The following is a 19,355-nucleotide window of genomic DNA, read 5'->3' on the forward strand; positions in this document are numbered from 1 at the left end:
CATCAATGTTTTTAAGTCTTGTCAGGGAAAAAAAATGATGAAAGAAGCTAAAATGTCACTTTGGTACTAAATAAGATCTCCTAACCCTGGATTAATAAAGCCAGTATGTTAGTTTTGTTAGCTCTTCCAGTTCCCTGAAATATAGAGCTGTTCAGTCCTCAGGAACAAGGATTTTCAGAATAATTTGAGGGATCTAGAACAAAACCAGATGCGTATCTGCCTAAGAATCCTTTTAATCCTCTTCAAAATTATGATTTGGTATGAGTATTTGCATAGAAGGAACAGTTGCTTTAAAGCAACTCTAGGCTTTCATTTCTGGGTGAACTTAAAGGAGGCTTATACGTAGGCTTCCATAAAGGTCAATTTTCTCTCATGTTCTATGTGTATCAGGTAAGCTGAAGGGTTACAAAGAAAGCACACAGATGAAACATCTTCTGTCCAGCTGAACCCCTTCGGTGGTCTGATGTTCTTTTCCATTATTACACAACACCATTCATAACAGAAATTACTGTGTACTCTCTGCCTGCCTTAAGTATTAAAACAATTAAGTTGTGCTGGCTGGAACCAAGCTGAAAAATACCAACCTGTATTCTGTTTTGAATAATCCAACCAGCACCTTAGAAAACTTGCAGGTGGCTCATACAGTCATACTGGAATTTATGTTCCTGCTGAGGATCTTTAATGAAAGGAATTTCACACAATTAACTACATCAGCACAAAAAATAATGACTTCATTTTGCCCATAAATGACCTGGGTCAACATGCCCTAAGACACAGAGAAAAAGCATGCCTTTTAATGGCTATAAGGCATGAGACTGTTTTAAACTTTAGCATTTATCAGGCTGCAGTACCAGTAAAAATGATGCTGCTAAAACCAGTGATCCCTACCACATGTGTGTCAGCCCTTGCGCCGCTCAAGAGTTCAATTTTTTGTTTTCCCCATCAGAAGTTCTTGGACAGATGCACTACACGATTGTGGATAACTGGCTAGCTGAAAAAGGTCACATAGACATAGTCCAGCTGGCTGGACAAAAATGCACATCGCTCTCAGCTTAGCTGAAGTAAAGCAAAATACACTGTCCTTGGCTGTTCTTGTCACACAATAACAGGAAGATTTTGGTGGGAAAAGAATGTTGCAGGTGGGAACAGAAAACTACAGAAGAGAAACTAGGGATGGGCTTGGTATTTAGGCAACTAACCAATAATGAGCTTAACTTTTGTAATATGTATGAGCTAATTATAACAAGGCATAAAAGGTGACTGTAAGGTACAATAAAGGAAGTCTGCTGATCACTCATATTGAGTGACTGTGTCTTCCCTCCGTCGCGACAAATGGCGCCCGAACAGGGACCCTAGAGAGGGCTGAACCTGCGAGCCACGGTTCGACGGAGATTCGGGTACCGGTGCTGAAAGCAGCGCAGGAGGCGGAAGGGCACAGTCCCCGCGCCCGGGAGCACCTACAGAGGGTCCCGCCGGCCACGCGTCGCCGAAGTCTCGCAAAGGCTGCAACAGCGCTGACGAAGGTATGGAGAGACAAGCGACGTATGATTCGCTCATATGCTTTTTAGAAAAGCGGAGCGTTCAGGACATAGATTGTAAAAAGGAATTACTCGGGTTATTAGCGTATGGGATAGCATCCGGGACCCCCGCGGCAGCGGCGAGCGGCGGCGCAGCCCGGCAGGCCCCGTCCCGGCCGCGGTTTCTCTCCGAGGCGGCACCCCCCCACACCCCCCCCCTCCGATCGGCGCCATGGCGATGCAAGCGGCCAAGCGAGCTAACATCTGGCTGCCCCCAGAGGTCAATCGGATCCTCTATATTCGGAACCTGCCGTATGAAATCACAGCGGAGGAAATGTATGATATTTTTGGGAAATACGGACCTATTCGACAACTCAGAGTTGGAAACACTCCTGAAACAAGAGGAACAGCTTAAGCTTCTCAAGGAAAAATACGGAATTGATTACAAACCCACCAAAAAAAGTGCTTCAGATGTCCCCTACAAGAAATGGGTTTCTGCCTTGAACTAGCAAACATCTCTGTGCTTAAAGAGAAGCCTTTTTGCCTTGATGGAGATAATTTATTCTGTATTCTGTATTTATGCTGTATTCTGAATGTGGAAATTGGTTGGGACTAGGAGGCTGGCTTGAAGGCATTTTGCAAACGGGATTATTATTTATGATCATTATTGTAATAATAGGTTTTTGATCAAAACCAGCCAAAATTATTTGTAAGCATTAGGCATATCTGAAGAGAACGCCTTTATTTGAATCAGCAGTTAAGGTGTAGTTTAGTCTGATGCTGTGGTTTTATCTGCTTCTGGTGAATTTTTGAAGTGGTGAAATCAGAGATACAAGGTATACTAAGAGTTATGAGGTAATAAGGTAATAATCTAAGTAAGGGTGCTGTCTTTTATATCTACAAGTGCAATATGCTTTTATGTAGCAGAGAGAAACTTTAACAATAATGTTGCTTGAGCGAGATGTGCATGTGACAACTTGGGAAAAGGGATATCACAACTGGAGTGCAACAGTGTTTCTACGTCTGGCAGAGTGAAATCTTTCAAGACCTGAGTTTAGACAGTCTAAAATAAGTTGTTAGTATTCAGAAAACCCATCTTAAGCCTCTTTTGCTTACATAGTGTTATGGAAGTCAACTGCTATTGTAGAGAATTAATGATTTTTTAATACATATTAACAAATACTACTATTTTAATACATATTAATACATTAATACAAAAACAATACATATTAAACAAATACTACTATTTTAATACATATTAACAAATACTACTATTTTAACTTGAGGCAGTTGAGTGAGAAATACTCACGTGTAGCATTTGAGGGAATGTCAGCATAAATCGCACTTACTTAATTAAAAATTAAAAAAAAATTGCATTTTTAATTACTGTACTCGTTAAGATTCAATGATGCCATAAGGCTAAGGCCTTTTATCACAGATTGGTTCTGAACTAAAAGGTGTGTGCACATGTAGATATGCACATTTGTGTTATTTTCCTTAATTGGCTACAAAATAATATAATTAGGTTGGGGACTAGGTCTTGGGAATTTGTCTATTATACTTCTGTTTGTTAAGGAACGTGCATAACATACAGCACCCATGTAGGCTTGGCTTGTGGCACAGTTGTCAAATTTAGCATAGGCATTCAGACAGATAAGCAACGTACTCTTCTTGTGTGTATGACCTACAAGCCATTATGGCTTAGTGTGTAAATCTGTATGTAACTATTGAAAAAAACACTTATGAATGTATATAGCTTAGAACTAATTTTTCCCCTTTGTTAATTCTTTGATATCAATGAGGTATTCTTCAGAAAATGTATGGACTGGTTGGTTGCATAAGGGCAGTTGTTATTTGGACAGAAAATTGTTAATGGTCAGGGATTTTCCACTAAAATATTTGCAAATATTCCTAGTCAGACATCAGTTTGGTTTCTTTTTGGGTTTTGAGCTTGCATTAGTCCATGTTCAGAACTTTAAAATTACCTTTGAATTTTTTAAACTTTTTATATCACTGGAACAGAAAGAGCATCTAAATTAAAGCTTCAAGCTAACTTTATTTTCCAAGTATTTCAGGAATTATACTTCTGAACTGAGATTTTATAAGTTGTCTGTGTATTTTCCTGTGTTAAAACGCTGTTATTGAAAATGGTCAACCAAGCCTATGTCGCCCAAAATAAAAACAGGGGAATTGTGGATAACTGGCTAGCTGAAAAAGGTCACATAGACATAGTCCAGCTGGCTGGACAAAAATGCACATAGCTCTCAGCTTAGCTGAAGTAAAGCAAAATACACTGTCTTTGGCTGTCCTTGTTACACAGTAACAGGAAGATTTTGGTGGGAAAAGAATGTTGCAGGTGGGAACAGAAAACTACAGAAGAGAAACTAGGGATGGGCTTGGTATTTAGGCAACTAACCAATAATGAGCTTAACTTTTGTAATATGTATGAGCTAATTATAACAAGGCATAAAAGGTGACTGTAAGGGACAATAAATGAAGTCTGCTGATCACTCATATTGAGTGACTGTGTCTTCCCTCCGTCGCGACACACGATCACAGAAAATACCCATTATTTCTATTCGTACTACAAAAGCTAATTAAACTGGTCCTCTTTTACTACAGAGGCCCAACAAAGAGAGGAGACAGCAGCATACCACAGGTAGGGATGTTACAGATCTGCTAATAAGTTGGAATTAATTAACTTAATTTGATTTTATAAAATCATTTTAATAGAAATATAGAGGAATAAGAAATATATTTTAATGAAACTAGTAGTTGCACAACAAAAGCTGCTATGAAATCCTCTATACAGCCCTGCACCAAGGCCAAAAGAATAGGTCAGGATCACCTAGTAGGAATAATTAGACAATAGACTTAAGATTCAAGATGATTGAAGATAATTGGATACAGTATTTACAGGTAGACTGGGAGAATGCATTGAAATGTCAGAATGTAGAATTAATGGGAACTGGGGAGAGTCAACTGGATCAACTTACAGTTACCTGCCAAGAAACCGTGAACTTTAGCAACAGGTAATTCCGGCAGGGGAAGATCGTGACCAACGACTCATATACCACCTACCCAAATCGTACCCCAGACCCATTTCTAGACTTTTTTAACCTTTACTGTGCAGCATCGGATTTGGGAGGAGGGTATGTTAATGATTTTTGGGAAATATTATGATTATGCATGAATATTTAATGAGTATGTATTAATAAGTTCTATATATGGTATATGATTTTGAAGCTTGGTGTGCGTTGATCGTGAGAGGACTCACTCTCGCACCCAGCCGTTAATAAAGAAGTGTCTGCTTGCCTGCATCACATTGGTGTTGGTAAGTTCTTCATTCCAAGATTTCGGTAACAGGGAGGCACAGTATGTGAAGGGAAAAACAATGACCACATCACCTGTCAACATTTCCATGAAGTATATGTCAATCTCATAGAACTACAGTCAAGAAATACTGCTGGAGTTTAGGTAAGCACAGAATTTAGTATTTATTTACTGAAAAAAACTCATGCTAGCAGATCCATACCCCAAGGACCTGCAGTGACTCTTTATCACATCCTTGCAAGCTGCTACTTGTGTTTTAACACTGCAGTTTATTTACTGTTTTGCTGGGCAAGAATGTTTGTAAATCCCGTGTGCACACCCCACACAGCTGTGAACACCCCTGCACCCTGTTCATTTTCTGTCTGCACTCAGCAAAACAGCACATAAAGTACTACAGATGGTGCGGCCTTGCAAGTCTTAAGGGAGCAGCCATGTTTGTGAAGTACCCATAGTCCAGCACACCATGAGTTCACAAAACGCACCCGCACCCAGGGTATGCCATACAGAAGTGGCACCAGGGAACAGCACACATTTAATTTAAACGGGAGGCTTTACGGAGAGGCTGGAAGAGGCTCTCGTCCGCTGCCCGACACCAGCAATTCCCTTGACAGCCCGGACTGCAGCCGCTCGCGCCGCCAGGGCTGCGCCAAGCCGATCGCGACAAGGGTACGACACAGGTACGATACGCACCCTGCACGGCCGCCTCACAGCCACAACCCCCTCACCCGCCCCCGCCCCTTCGCGTACAGTCTGGAAACTGCTGGAACCGCCCGGCCCCGGCGGCGGTCAGCCAATCACCGCGGCCCTGCGCCTCACGCGCCCCGCGCCGCCGCTGCGCGCGCGCCCCCACCCGCCTACCTCCCAACCGTCACTCCCTTACGTAATACCCCGCCGGCGCGTTCCAGGGATTGGTGGAACAGCGAGCGTTCGAGTCACGCGGCGGTTCGGCGGGCGTGGCGGCGCGGTACGCTATTGGCTGGCCCGGCAACACCAATCACAGTTAAGCTCTTAGATTCAAACGGAGCGGGGCGCGGAAGCGAGTGCTCAGTTTGTGGGGTTGTCTGTGAAGAGGGCTGAGCAGGCTGCTGCTGCCGCCTTCGCCGCCTCTAGTTATGGCGAACAAGCAGATCTACTATTCCGACAAGTACTTTGACGAGCAGTACGAGTACCGGTATGAGGCTGTGCCTGAGCGCGGGAGGGCCGGCAAGAAGGCATGAGAAAGGGGGCTCCTTGGTGGCCCTGTCGGAGGGGGGTGGCTTGGGCCGGCACCTCTCCCGGGGTTTGTGCGATGCCCTCAGGGAGTAAGTTCCGCCGGCGGCGGCAGCGAGCGTGGCTCTGGCCTCTGGGGGGGCAGAGGGGCGTAAAGCCTGCGGGGAAGAGCCGTGCCTCGCTTCTTCACGTAGCTTCCGACCATCTGGGCGTGGGGGTGCTTTGGAATGCTGGTCTCGGCTGGCCCTTCTAGAGTGGTTGTTCGGCGAGCGAGCAACGCAAGACCAAGCCAGCCGGAGGGCGCTGAAGGCTCCCCGCTCCGGTGGAGGCGGAGCGGCCGTGGCAGAGCTGGGCTCGGGCAGGGTCTGCCGGCGGGGAGCGCTCGGCCCCTGCTGACGAGACCCGGGTGGCGACCGCCAGGGGACGCGTGGGGAGTGCCAGCCCATCAGCCTCGCTGGTGGCGCTAGCTGCGCGGGCCGGCGGGGTGCGGCCTCGGGAGGGGGTGCGTTGTGCCGCCTAAGCTGTCTGGGGCCCCGCTGACCCGCTCGCTTAGATGCCATCATTTCCTCTGTTTAGAGATCAAAGTGTCCTTCTTACGATCGCGAAACCAAGACTGAATGCTCCACTTTCTGTTAAGTGATAAAGTAACTTGCGAATATGGAGAGCAGGCTGTATGTTTCTCCTCAGCTGACAGACCAGGCTCTGAAGTGGTGATAGTGCCCTGTCTTTCCAAACCAGCAATGTAATTTCTTCCAGGAAGTAGGCTGTTTCAATATATGTTGCATTACAGATGTGATCTTTAGTAGACAAAGTGGTTTTAGAACTGGATTCTGGGACAGATGCTTCATAATCAAAGTAGTGGTACCACTCAGCACCCTAGGCTGCTTTATAGTGAACGTGGGTATTCATAACTGAATGTGCTTACTGTCTTTCAGTGTAGGTCTATGCATGTAATGTGTGTTTAATAATTAAACCTCTATAGACATGTGATGCTGCCAAGAGAACTTTCAAAACAAGTGCCAAAATCCCATCTGATGTCTGAAGAAGAGTGGAGACAACTTGGTATTCAGCAAAGTTTTGGTTGGGTTCACTATATGATCCACGAGCCAGGTAAGTACATCTGAACAGTATTAGGTGAACAAGAGAGTCTAAAATATCAACTGCCTGATGCTCAACTGAAATGTTTAGTGCATAATTTGCTCCTGTGGAATCCAGATGGAATTCACTACTGAATGTTTACATTACTCTCTATCCACTTGTTACTTTAGCCATTTGTCAACGCAGGCAAAAAACCAGCCTTTCTTTTAAACCATCACCTCTCTCAGACACCATGTGTATCAGTGAACAAACCAGAAACACTTCCTACCTCTGCCTATAGAAATAGACTTCATGTAAGCTCTTTAATGTGTCTCGGTGACTGAACCAAACTTTACATGCAGTGTATTTTTAAATCATAAAGCTGACATACCTGCTTTTTGTACAGAAACTTACTAGATGCTTTTGTAGATGAGGTTCTGTATTAATGCTCTGCAAAGTTTACAGTATATTTTGAACTGTAGTTATGCAGCCTACATAAAAGCAGCACTTAAAACCAGTCTTTCAATTGATGGAGCGTGTAGCCCTCAAACTCCTACCAACTTAGATGTACTGAAAACAGCCATTCAATGTAACTTAGAATTGACAAGGCTGACTAAAAGTTAGTGGTGAGAGATGAATTGCAGCGGCATGGAATTCCAAGCTTGTGAAGAAATCAGTATAACTTACCACTGTTAACTTTGATACTTTTGGAGGAGTTGACAAGTCAGATCAATAAGCTGGCTGTATTGTTAGCTAACAAGCAGCTTTTGTTGATGCTTGACACTATGTACCTAACAAGGACAGCATGAGTACTTTCAGTAACAAAGCTCATCAAATAGACTAATGTAGAGGGGCAGTTAGTACCAAAACTAACTAAAAGTACTGTATTTTCCCCAGTATTTCCCTCCTGTAAGTATTTTAAGTTTGATACTGCCAACATTTGGTATAAAACTTTCAAAAAGTACCTCTTTGACTGTTGTAAGGTTACTGCAAAGTTGGTCTGTTAATATTACACATGGGGCCATATTTGTGGAGTTAACCTGTTTATTACTTGACAGCAATCTTTAACTACTGTTCAAGATTTTTTAAATGGAAGAAACTCCTGTAATCAGGATTTAGGGGACAGACTGACCCATTGTTCCATTTTATTTCCACAGAACCGCATATTCTTCTCTTCAGAAGACCTCTTCCAAAGAATGAGCAGAAATGAATACCTGGTTATCAATCTTCTAAATCTTCTGGAACTGTATATGAGTGTATATATCTTGGTAGTATTCAGTAAATATTTTGAAATGTACAAATCATACATCCATATCTGTACATGAGCTGTATTATTCACAGCAACAAAGCTCAGTCAAATGCAATTCAAAGTAGGCTGCTATGGTGTTTGAAGACTGTTGAAACTCTTCCTTCACTGTTAACATTAGTGCTTACTTAAGTCTTCACTGAATTTTCTTCTATTAAAGCAGTGCATGTTCTGACTAATGTGACCTGTTAACTGTTCAGTACCATTTGCACTTTTCTGCATGTTCAAATTGGTGACTCACCTGTTCAGTAATAGGCACAAAGAAATAAAGTTTCTTTTCATGTCTTAGAAAACTCAGTGCCTAGAGTTCTAATTCACCTGACAAAACAAATAGTTCAACTTTTAACAGTATGTACTTGGGGGGGGGGGGATTAACTGGGTGAACCTATTTTGTTTTCCCTGGAAGAATTATTTTGCCCTACACGCCAAAGTTCCTAGCCCTTATCTGAATGGGGGACAGCAAGCACTCTGGAAAGGAAGCTGGTGGTGGTAAGGTAATACTCAGACTAGCTTCTCACATGCTTAAATTACTAGCCTGTTGGTGTTTGGGGGTGTCTTACCCCTTTGAGTGGGGATCTCCAAGTGCCAGGCAGGCACCTTAATTAGAAAAGCCATCGGTAACAATCTTACTGACTTGTGCTGAAACCATGCTTTTTCCCTCCTGGGCTTTAGCACCGGATTCCTGGGTGCTGTCTTGTGATCCTGAAAAATCTGTATGCTGATCTGTTGCCTGTGAGCGCAACACCTTTGTGCCCCTCTGCCCTGCTCTTGGGAGGGAACGAAGATCGGCTGCACCTCGCAGCAGGGAGGGTCAGGCCCCAGGGCCTGTCTGTACCTGTTGCCTCAGCCGCCCTGCCGGGACGGGGCTGCTCCTCGCGGGTGCCCCCCGCTCACAACTGCAGCTCGCCGGACTCAGCCTCGAACGCCCGCTGTGCTCAGCGTGGCCCCGGGCCCCGCCGGCGGGCGGCTCCGCGGCTGCCTGGCCCGGGGGGGGCGGGGCGGTGGCACCCCCCGGCGGTGACGTCATCGCGGCGCGCCTCTGGCCCTGGCCCGGGCTGGCGGCGAAGCGGCCGCGCTGGGGGCGGCGGGGCGGGGGCCACGGCCCGCCCACGCCATGGCGGCGGAGAGACGGCCGGGCGCGGGCCGAGGCGGCGAGGTAAGGGCGGCGGCGGCGGCGGCTCCTCCCACGCCCCTGCGCCCTCCCCGGCCTTTCCCGGCCTGCTGCGTAACTGGGGTTGTGGAGCCTCCGCTTGCGCCCGTTGTGGGAGAGATGGGCGGCCTGCCTCGTCCCCGGGGCCCGCGGCGAGCTGTCTCCCTCTCGCCTGGCGGCCGGGCTGGCAGAGGCCGCGGTAAGTCGGCGCAGGGTCGGCGCCGCCGCACCGAGCGCTCGGTCGGCCCGCGGGCCCCCGCCGCGGCAGGGCGGGTGGCTCGCACGGCGCCTCGGGTCGGCCTTTGGCTCGGGGCAGGGGCGGGCGGAGGGACGGCTGAGGCGGGTGCGCAGCCAGCCGCTCCCCGCCGCTTGGCTGCGGGAGCCCCACGCGTTACCTCGGCGAGCTTGGGTATGAAAACCGCTTCTCGCTCAGAGCTCCTGCTGCGAGGGCAGGTAGGCGTCCCGCTGGCTTTGAGTATGGTGCACAGATCCCAGCCAGGAACAACGCCGTTGCGTTGCACGAGGACTTACTGGCCAGGCTCGGGGTCTCTAAAGTTGGCGATTAGCCTGCAGTCACAGTCGCTTTCAGTGACACACGTCGTGGTGACGCAATGATTGTTGAATAATGCTTTAGTTACCTCCCAAGCTCATGCTTTTCATATGGTGTGCTTCACTGTGCCAATTTCGCGGTTTATTTGTCGCAGTTACAGTGTACGTTCACTGTATATTTCGGATCTGCTGGGTAAATTCAGAAAGCGAAGAGTTAGTTATTTGTAATTTGCTCTAGGCTATTGGAGCCCTTTAAACGTTTATGATACAAGGGACTGCTGAGCCGCTAGATCAGGGGTCCTCAAACTACGGCCGGCGGGCCGGGTACGGCCCCCCAGGGTCCTCAGTCCGGCCCCCGGTATTTACAGACCCCCCCGCCCCCCCCCCCGCCAGGGGCTGGGGGGGAAACCAAGCAGCCACAGATGGCTGCCTGCCACTGCATCCGCGCCGGCCCCCTGGTTAAAAAGTTTGAGGACCCCTGTACTAGAGGATGCAGGGAATCCAGCTCATATTGTCAAGCACTGAAATTGCTGTTCAAATATTTCTAAAGGCTTTGTGTGTTACTCAGTTATTGAAATCGGCTTTGACAAGTGAAAAAATCCCAGTTTTCATTAATTGCGTCAGTTACCGCAAAATACACAATCACCTATAGAAATGACTTCTGGCATGTATTAGGGTGACTAAAGCTGTATAACATATAATATGGCAGTAAATACTTTGAATGTCATTTCAGTGTCCTTCCATATATACATATCCAGTTTAAGCTGATGGTAATTCAGAACAAATGGAAAATTTGTCTTCAGTATATTTGTGTTGTGCCAGTAATGAGAAGGCTATATGATTAAGTATTCATTTCAGACGGGTGCCATAAAATACAAATGTACACAAAGCCATTATTGTTACATACTTCCAGAGTTTTATTTTACAGTAGTGCTAGTATATTTATGAGTTTTAGCTTATGCCATTCAACTCTAAATTAAGAATTCATATATTAGTGTTTACTGCATCTTGTGTTAAGCAGGCCTCTGCCCTTTCCATAGCTGACCTTTGTATTTACTTATAAATGTGGGTATTGAAGGAAATAACGTTCCAGAACAGTCACATTTCTCTTAGAATCCTTGGGTTTGTTTTTCCCTCTTCCTCTGTTTCCTTTTGGTGAGCTTTATTGCTTTGCATGTTTTGTTAGAAGAGAGCAAACTGACACTTTCCTATAAAGACAGTTAAGCTCACAAGGATGAGTATTTTTCACTTACAACATTAATCTCCAAATGCATGTAGCCAAAAAACGTTTTGTTTCTTAGGGCATCAAGTTGTCAGCAGAGGTCAAACCATTTGTCCCAAAGCATGCGGCGGTAACTGTGGCATGGTCAGAACCATCAGAGGCATGTGTTTTTCCTAGGTACTTAACTACATGCTACCCATTTGTTCAGGAACCATCTTTGGATAAGTATGTCTATTTTCTGAATCTTGTTTCTTGGGGTTTTCAGCCTTCCAGTTTCAGACACTGAATACTCTTACAAAGTCAAAACTCTGATGCATTAATATTCTAGCCATAGAAGTGTTTGTGCATTGCCTTCATGGTTTAGGTTTTTGCATTTTTGTTCTTTGGGCCTAGGTCTGGTACCTTGTCTAGCACTCTTGAGGGTTTGTATTGTTACAGAGCATTAAGGAGGATTTCTTGGTCTGTAATGATGGGTCTGTCTCCGTGCTTTGGAAGGAGATGAATACAGTCCTTGGGTGAAAGAATGGTTGTGTATTAAAACAAGGCTGGCATAAATATATAAAAGGAAGAGAAAGATCCTCTAAGAAGGTTTCTTATACTGTAAAACATTTAATTGATATGTGGGACGACTCCTGAATCCCCTCTCCACAACCCATGCATCCCCAGAAAGGCAGTTTTAGTAAGAATGCTACAGGTTTATAGAAGTTTTATTCTAATAAGGCCTGAAAGAAAAGACATTCACGGTAGACTTACAGAAGAAAGTATTGTTAACCCCAGAGCAAGCCAGAAAAAAACTTACATGGGACTGCAATAATTGAGAGTCTTGTAAGAATCTTGTGATGTAACGTAGTTCTCTAGTGGCTTCTCAGACACTCTAAGTATTAGATTAATTTTACAACTACTGTGAAGTTATTGCTGTGTCCTGACAAGTTCAGTTGGAGAGCCGTAGTCAACAAACTCATTGTAGGCCTTCACTTCATCCTACAGGAAATCTCAGTATTTTGATTTTTAATAGCAATTGAACATTGAGGTGAGTACAGCCTGATCTGTGCATTAGAAAAAACACAGCATTAACTTTAAAAAAAACCCCAGCAGACAGCAGCAATATTCTGATGCATATTTTGCCTTCTTGGGACTGAGGCATAGTTATTTTTTTTTACTCTTAATTTGTTACTTTTCTTCTCTGTGTAGACTTATGATTGTAAGAGTTCTTTTGTATAGTCTATCAGAATTGCAACAGACAATAAGAAATGTGTTATCTGAAGTGTCTTGTTGTGATGGAAAAGTTTCTCTGTTTTTCATTACCTACCCAAGATTCAGAGGTTGCCCACTTCATGGCAAACAGTTTTAAATACTAAATGCAACTTCCTTAAACTGGGAAATTTACTTTCTCCCCTATCAAATTTGAATATCAGTGTGTAGTTTCTGTACAAAGTGTAGGGGGAGACTGGAAGCAAACTTTGAGTATACATTTGAAGGAAAAAGGCACGCCCCAGGCATGTCATGTTTTTGTAAACCGTGATGGTTAAATGCAGGTCAGTTAATGATTATCTTAATTTTCTATTGTATTTCATACATGTGTTATACCCCATAAGATGCTACACTCCTGCTTTGTTATTATGGCATTTTAAGATGGGTTTTAATGTTTGTATTTTTGTAGTCAAGTATGTAATGCATGTCCTGTAGTTATACTGTGCTTTTGGTTTGTTTCACAAGAAAAAGCCTACAGAAAAGAAATACGAAGAACACTGACAAACCTTAAACAGAAATGAGAGCTGTAACTGCAAAGCAGACTAGCTTTGGAACTTGGGAACAGATAACATCTGGGTTTTAAAATATTTGCTAAACTACATGCTTTCCCCAAACAAAATTAATTATTTTTAAAGCTGTCTACAGCAGTGGGTGTATACTTAACTGAAGTAACAGGGAACAGTTTTCTTCTGAAATACAGCTTTCTTGTTAAACAAATTCTTCAGCCAAAGACTGGTATGTTTATCTAGGCAACATGTATATGCTGAAGATTTGCCCCAGGATGACTTTTCATCTCTTTCTCAATGTGCATCACGTAGTGTTTTGGGAGACCCTGCCTTCCGTGAATACTCCAGCTGCTCTTACTCATCTGATGTTGTTGCAAATGTATATCCAGTAGCTGGCTCACAATATCATTCTAACAACTCAACACAAAATAATGGTTCAGGAATAGTCAGTGAATCTGCTGAGCAAACATATCCGATCAGACGAGAAAGTAAGACTGTTTCAAAGGTGAGCAAATACATGCTTTTTAAAAATTAAATTAAATTCTTATTTCTAAATGTTCTAAATGTTCATTTTTTGAAGTGAATAATCACGCTCTGTTATTGTCATGATAATGGATGGCGTTTAAAGAGGATGATAGTAATATGCCCAACTTCAGAGTTCAAAAAAGTCCATGGATTTCTACAGTTCAGATGACAGTTTTTCAGTTATTGTTTTTGGAATATGAGGGGAATTTTATTCTTTCTTCTCAAAGAACAGTGAGGGTTGGAGGGAGCGGGAAAGACCATTTGTGAACAATGCTTTCCTGTTTGGGCTTGGGGGAAGGTGGGGAAGGTCTTTTTTTGAGCCCAGTGGCAGCTTTCATGAACTTGAGTTGAGAGACCTGGTAGCTGTCATCAGTTGTGTGGCTGATAAGTGATGAGACCACATCTGTCATTGAAGAATTTCCAAGATGTGCTACAGGTAAGAAGACAGTCCACAAGAGAACAGGAATTTGTGTTGGTATTGAGAGGGAAGAAAAAGTTCATGTTAGAAACATTGTCATTCAGTCAAAAGTAAAACAGATGTTCAGTAAACATTTGTCATTTTTTGTGTGTGCTTTTTTGGACATAAATTTCCTGAAACTTGGATAATACTTTCAAACAAAAAGATAGACAAACTCCTCAAGATGTAAAAATCAGGGGGGAAAAAAAAATCGAATTTATTACTAACCCATTTCCCTCCCTGGTTGACATTGTGTCTCTTGGATCTGTAAGGCTGCTGTTGTTTCCAACAGGTTCAAGTAATCTGTTCTCCAGTCACATCCTGGTGGACTGTACTTCCTAGGCAGAGACCTGGCAACTTCACTGTGGTCAGGCCTGTGTAGAGGAAGTTGTAAGATCAGGCCCCAAGTATGCATTACTAGACATAAAATAGAGAAAAATTAAACACTGAAACTGTCTGGGGACGTGATTAGCTCAGCATCACACAGGTGATGTCATATGAAGAAACTGAAGTTTGGCTTCCAGGAGGAGTTCTGTGATTTTTGTAGGGGCTTGGGCTGAGCTGTGGAATGTTTCACAGTCTTTCTATCGTTGTTCCTGTCATTTATTTTTTTGTGAGCTTGGAGATGAAGGCTTGATCTTTGCAGCTTTGCATCAATGTGATCGCATTTCCTGTAGCTTCAGCAATTTAGCTTTGAAGGTCAGGAATTGCCTTGTCCTGCCACCCAAGAAAATAATGTTGCTGCCAGATGTGCTCTGAATTTAGCCAGCATCCTGTAATCAGAAAAAGTTAAGCTACTTACATAGGTTGATACTTGCATAGATGCAGGCTTAGTGCTTGTTCCTTGCCTGCCATACTGATTCCTGAGCTCAGTTCTGCCATACTATGTTTCTTGTGAGAATTACAGGGATTTCTGGATTTTACAGTATAGATGAATGTTTCCTTTACTGGAATCATATAGGTGTATCTTTTCTAATTACTTTCTGTCTGCTCCAAGTGTTTTGGATGTTGTGACATCAGTCTTGCCTGGCTTTGCCCATAGTATGTTGTTTAGTCAAAGGATTGAATCCTTTTAAGATTTTAGCCCTGTTCTAGAAGAAACTCAGCTTTAGAAAATCAGACTGGGTGATTTTAGATCAAACAACTTTAAACTATTGGAAATGCTGTGATTGATGTGATCTTAAAAGTACAGTTGTCTAGGAATGTATGGAGTAGTCCCTTTTGCATGAGCTATAGTATACACTAAAAATGGCACAGCTAACAAGGTAGATAAAATCAAGTAACACGTTTCTAACTGGCTGTTCCTCTTTGTTTAGTTATTCATGGTTATGGTAAAGTGTTTATGTTTCACTAACTTGGTGGCCGCGCTCCAGATGCAGAGGTATTTAACAGTAACTCAAGGCAAACTTGATGCCTTTACAACGTTCAAGTAAAATCAACTAAATATGTCACAAATTCTTGCAGCAGAGGAGATCAAAAGAGAGTGAGAAAAAATTAGACAAGAAAAGGCAGGATGGAGATGACGCTTCTGTCAGAATTGTGAACAGGACTTCATTCCAGACCTCCACATGCAGCAGAGATTCCATGAAGCCAGGTACAAATGTGTTTGGTTAGAAATACATGGAATAGATGTAAAATGGCCAACTCTGCTGTAGCCTTCAGTTTCTGACCATGTTTCTAAATCTAGAATAATTGAGGAACAGGATTTCTTTCCTGTGTGACTTTTTGGCACGGGATGGGGAACTACGCCTTTTTGCAGATTGAACAAATTCTTGTAAACTGATACAAAAAAAATCCTAAGCAAGCATCTGAATTTACAGTTGCTTGCAGAGTCGGTGTTGTGTATACACGTCGTTTATAATTGCTAGGTTGCTTTTTTTAATGAGAGTTATGTGTAGCAGTAATTCTTGTGACAATTACTGTAGTGATGTCAATTAGTGTACTATAAAACATAACCTGGAAATGATTACAAGCAACATTAATTATTCACATGCTTTATTCAGACAGGTTCAATAAAACTACAAACGAGAAGTCAACTCAAAGTCCAAAAACAGAGTCTCTTCCTGCACCTGTGTGTGAAGCTACCATTCTGGATTTCCACAAGTCACAGAGTCTGGGACGCAGTGACATACTGAATGGGCAGCATAAAAGTGGAGCAGTATGTTCAGCAGAAAGTAATATTACATGCCTTAGTCAACCACAGGTGTCTCTTTTGTTGAACACAGAGGTTAGCTGATGCTTTCATGTTGCAGAACTCAAAAACAAGTAAACAGTCTAAAGTTGAAATGTTTCTCAATGCAAGTACTTTGCATTCAGTATTGTAGTTTAAGACCTATTTAAGTACCTTGCAAGCATGGAGTTTCAGAGCTAGAGGTTTTACAGTTCTTTTTGTAGATGGTGTTGTCAATGCTTGCTGTCTCCTCTTTTACCCTTTCTCAGTATTCTTTCCTTGTCTGTGCTGCCAGTAGGTACGGGGAAAGCCAAGTATTGTTAGAATTTAGGTTGGTACTGCTATGGTTTAGACTTCTAGCTTGCTTACACAGAGCACGTATGCTCTGGTGGTTTCTTAACAACTTCTTGTTTTTTCTCTCACTTGGAAGTAATAGGTAAGCAGTCACTTACCCAATAGTTTTAACAGATTTAAAAAAGGGGGAAAAAAAGTGTGGAATACTGTACTTTATGCTAAAGGATAAAAATAAGAAACTGAATTCCAGAATGAGGAAAAAATATTAAGATGTAAGCATTTAACTTCCTTCTTCTTGATTTCCTTCTTCCCTATTTGTTAATATATACAATACTGACACATTCAGCAGTATGTTGCGTATATTGAATCAGAGTTTTCATTAGTGATTAAGGATGAATAAGCTTGAAGGATCCAAACAGCACAGTATTTCCAGTGCCTTTAAGTGGAAAACTGCCTATGCTGGAAAAAAGACCTCTCTGCTGTCACTTGAGTTTTCTTTTCGATTGCCAGTTTGAGTTTGATGATGGACTTTGTTCCAAGTGCATTAAAAACATCAACACTTTTTTCTTGTTACTTCTTGGAATCATTATTCAAATGCTTTTTTAAAATGTAAGAAGGCATCATCTTGCTTGTACAGCAGTGAAGAGGTATCTGCTTGTATTTTGTAATGCTATAGGGTTGAAACGATGGTTCCACTAAGAAAAACAACAAAAAATGTTGGACTACAAAATTCCTTGCGCCTTTATCTGTGCGCAGGTTGAGGATTTTTTAATTCATGGGGGTTTTTATGTTTAGCTCAGTTTAGGTCAGTGATTTAATCCTAGTTTTATGATACCTGACTGTATTTTACAGGAAGATACTTCTGTGGAAATCAAAGCTTCATCAAAAACTTCAGATGAAACACTAGCCAACTTAATTCACTCTTCATTTGATGGTAGAGGTAAGTGCTTCTGTCACAGAATATTTGCCTGTATTTTAACAGCTTGCATTTCATCAATTTGGCAAACTAGAGTGTTCTGAGGAGGTTTTGATGTGTAAAGTAAAAAATGAATTAAACAGCAAGCGCATTACAAAAGGCAAAAAACCAAAAACATTAAAGCTGTATGAGTTTTTCTTGCAAATGAGCTCATTCATGCTCATAAATTTAATCAGCTGATCAAAAGTGGGATTGTAGAATCATAGAATCATTTAGGTTGGAAAAGACCTTTAAGATCGTAAGAGTCCAACCACTATTAACCTAGCACTGCCATGTCTGCCACTGAACGGTGTCCCTAAGTGCCACATCTATACGTTTATATATATGTATATATAAAGGTATCTTTTAAATACCTCCAGGGTGGTGACTTAACCACTTCCTTGGGAAGCCTGTTCCAGTGCTTGACAGATCTTTCAGTGAAGAAATTTTTCCTAATATACAATATAAACCTGCCCTGGTGCAACTTGAGGCTGTTTCCTCTTGCCCCATCACTTGTTTTTTTGGAAAAGAGACTGATGCCTACCTTGCTGCAGCTTCCTGTCAGGTTGTTGTAGGGAGTGGTAAGGTCTCCCCTGAGCCTCCTTTTCTCCAGGCTAAACAACCCCAGTTGTTCCTTGAGCCACTCCTCATAAAACTTGTTCTCTAGACCCTTCACCAGCTTTGTTGCCCTTTTCTGGACACACTCCAGCATCTCAGTGTCTTTCTTGCAGTGAGGGGCCCAAACTGGATTCCAGGTGCAGCCTCACCAGTGCCAAGTACAGGAAGACGTTCACTTCCCTAGCCCTGCTGGCCGCACTATTTTGGATACAAGCCAGGATGCTGTTGGTCTCCTTGGCCACCTGGGCACACTGCTGGGTCATGTTCAGCTGGCTGTCAACCAGCACCCCCAGGTCCTTTTTCCACCAGGCAGTTTTCCAGCCACTCTTACCCAAGCCTGTAGTGTTGCATGGGGTTGTTGTGACCCAAGTGCAGGACCCGGCACATTTTGTTGAACCTCATACAACTGGCCTCGGCCCATTGATCCAGCCTGTCCAACTCCCTCTGCAGAGCCTTCCTGCCCTCAAGCAGATCAACACTCCCCCCCAGCTTGGTGTGCCTTGCAGACTTACTGAGGGTGCATTTGATCCCCTCATCCATATCATTGTAAAGATATTAAACAGAACTGGATCCCATACTGAGCCCTTCTGTGTTGTGTCATTGATGCTCAACGGCATGTGTTGCTGTAGTTGCCTCCCATGTTTTTAAAAGGAAAGTAATGTGTATTGATTATTGGAAGTCTTTTGAGTAATTTGCAGATTTTTTCAAGAATAATTGAGAGGTAAATATACAGTCTTGATAAGCAGATTTGGTTTAGTTAGCTGGTGGTCTAGAGTCTAGTGTGTACCTATACATTATTCTGTGGCATACATAATTTTAACATTAAGCAAAGGAGGATAGCTGTGGAGAACTGCAATGCTGAAATATCCCATATTTTTGTTTTACTCACACGTTGTGTGGCTGTGGGGATGCAGAAATTTTCTTTTTGTTATTTCCAGAAGTGGAAATATCAAGTGGCTAGTTTCAAGTATTTTGTGTATTTAAATTCAATTGAAATACTTGAATCTGGAATTGTGTTTAAGAAGGTTCTGTTCAGCAGGACTCTGTCACGGGGGCATTACATGCATTACGCGTTGAATTGTCCAAGTGCTCCTCACTGGATTTCTTTGTATACACAGACACGCACCAGTCTGGACAGTTTGGTCATTATTTTCCAGTGACATCAGTAAAGATTCAGAAAGGACCGGTTAATCTGCTGAAGTGCCCTGAAGGGCCC

General features: G+C 43.1%; 2 protein-coding genes across 17 annotated transcripts in view; both read left to right on the forward strand.

Moving 5' to 3' along the window:
* The first annotated feature begins 5,858 nt into the window (after positions 1 to 5,858).
* On the forward strand, positions 5,859 to 8,617 carry CKS2 (CDC28 protein kinase regulatory subunit 2). The gene is made up of 3 exons (XM_005436197.4): positions 5,859 to 6,021; positions 7,042 to 7,169; positions 8,294 to 8,617. Exons 1-3 carry the CDS (start codon positions 5,963 to 5,965, stop codon positions 8,344 to 8,346), a joined length of 240 nt encoding a protein of 79 aa, XP_005436254.1. The 5' UTR covers positions 5,859 to 5,962; the 3' UTR covers positions 8,347 to 8,617.
* Positions 8,618 to 9,473: 856 nt separating this feature from the next.
* Positions 9,474 to 19,355, forward strand: part of SECISBP2 (SECIS binding protein 2) — a 28,837-nt gene continuing 18,955 nt past the window's right edge. For 5 of the 16 annotated variants that reach the window (XM_055698334.1, XM_055698338.1, XM_055698345.1 and 2 more), the window contains exons 1-6: positions 9,476 to 9,598; positions 11,443 to 11,588; positions 13,364 to 13,625; positions 15,567 to 15,696; positions 16,106 to 16,329; positions 17,419 to 17,506. In XM_055698334.1, coding sequence (XP_055554309.1) covers positions 9,557 to 9,598; positions 11,443 to 11,588; positions 13,364 to 13,625; positions 15,567 to 15,696; positions 16,106 to 16,329; positions 17,419 to 17,506 — 892 coding nt within the window. In that variant the 5' untranslated portion in view covers positions 9,476 to 9,556. Of the gene's footprint in view, positions 9,599 to 9,645; positions 9,792 to 11,442; positions 11,589 to 13,363; positions 13,626 to 13,668; positions 14,082 to 15,566; positions 15,697 to 16,105; positions 16,330 to 17,418; positions 17,507 to 19,355 lie in introns of those variants that run through there. The other 11 variants (XM_055698341.1, XM_055698343.1, XM_055698339.1 and 8 more) reach the window with 9 other exon arrangements.

This window comes from Falco cherrug, chromosome Z (genome assembly GCF_023634085.1).
Source record: "Falco cherrug isolate bFalChe1 chromosome Z, bFalChe1.pri, whole genome shotgun sequence".
NCBI classification, from domain to species: domain Eukaryota; kingdom Metazoa; phylum Chordata; class Aves; order Falconiformes; family Falconidae; genus Falco; species Falco cherrug.

Excerpts from the sequence above, each read along its gene's own strand:
- CKS2 (XM_005436197.4), top strand. The coding sequence starts at position 5,963 with ATGGCGAACAAGCAGATCTACTATTCCGACAAGTACTTTGACGAGCAG. Across the intron at positions 6,022-7,041 it reads GACGAGCAGTACGAGTACCG|ACATGTGATGCTGCCAAGAG; the intron begins GTATGAGGCTGT and ends AAACCTCTATAG. Across the intron at positions 7,170-8,293 it reads CTATATGATCCACGAGCCAG|AACCGCATATTCTTCTCTTC; the intron begins GTAAGTACATCT and ends TTATTTCCACAG.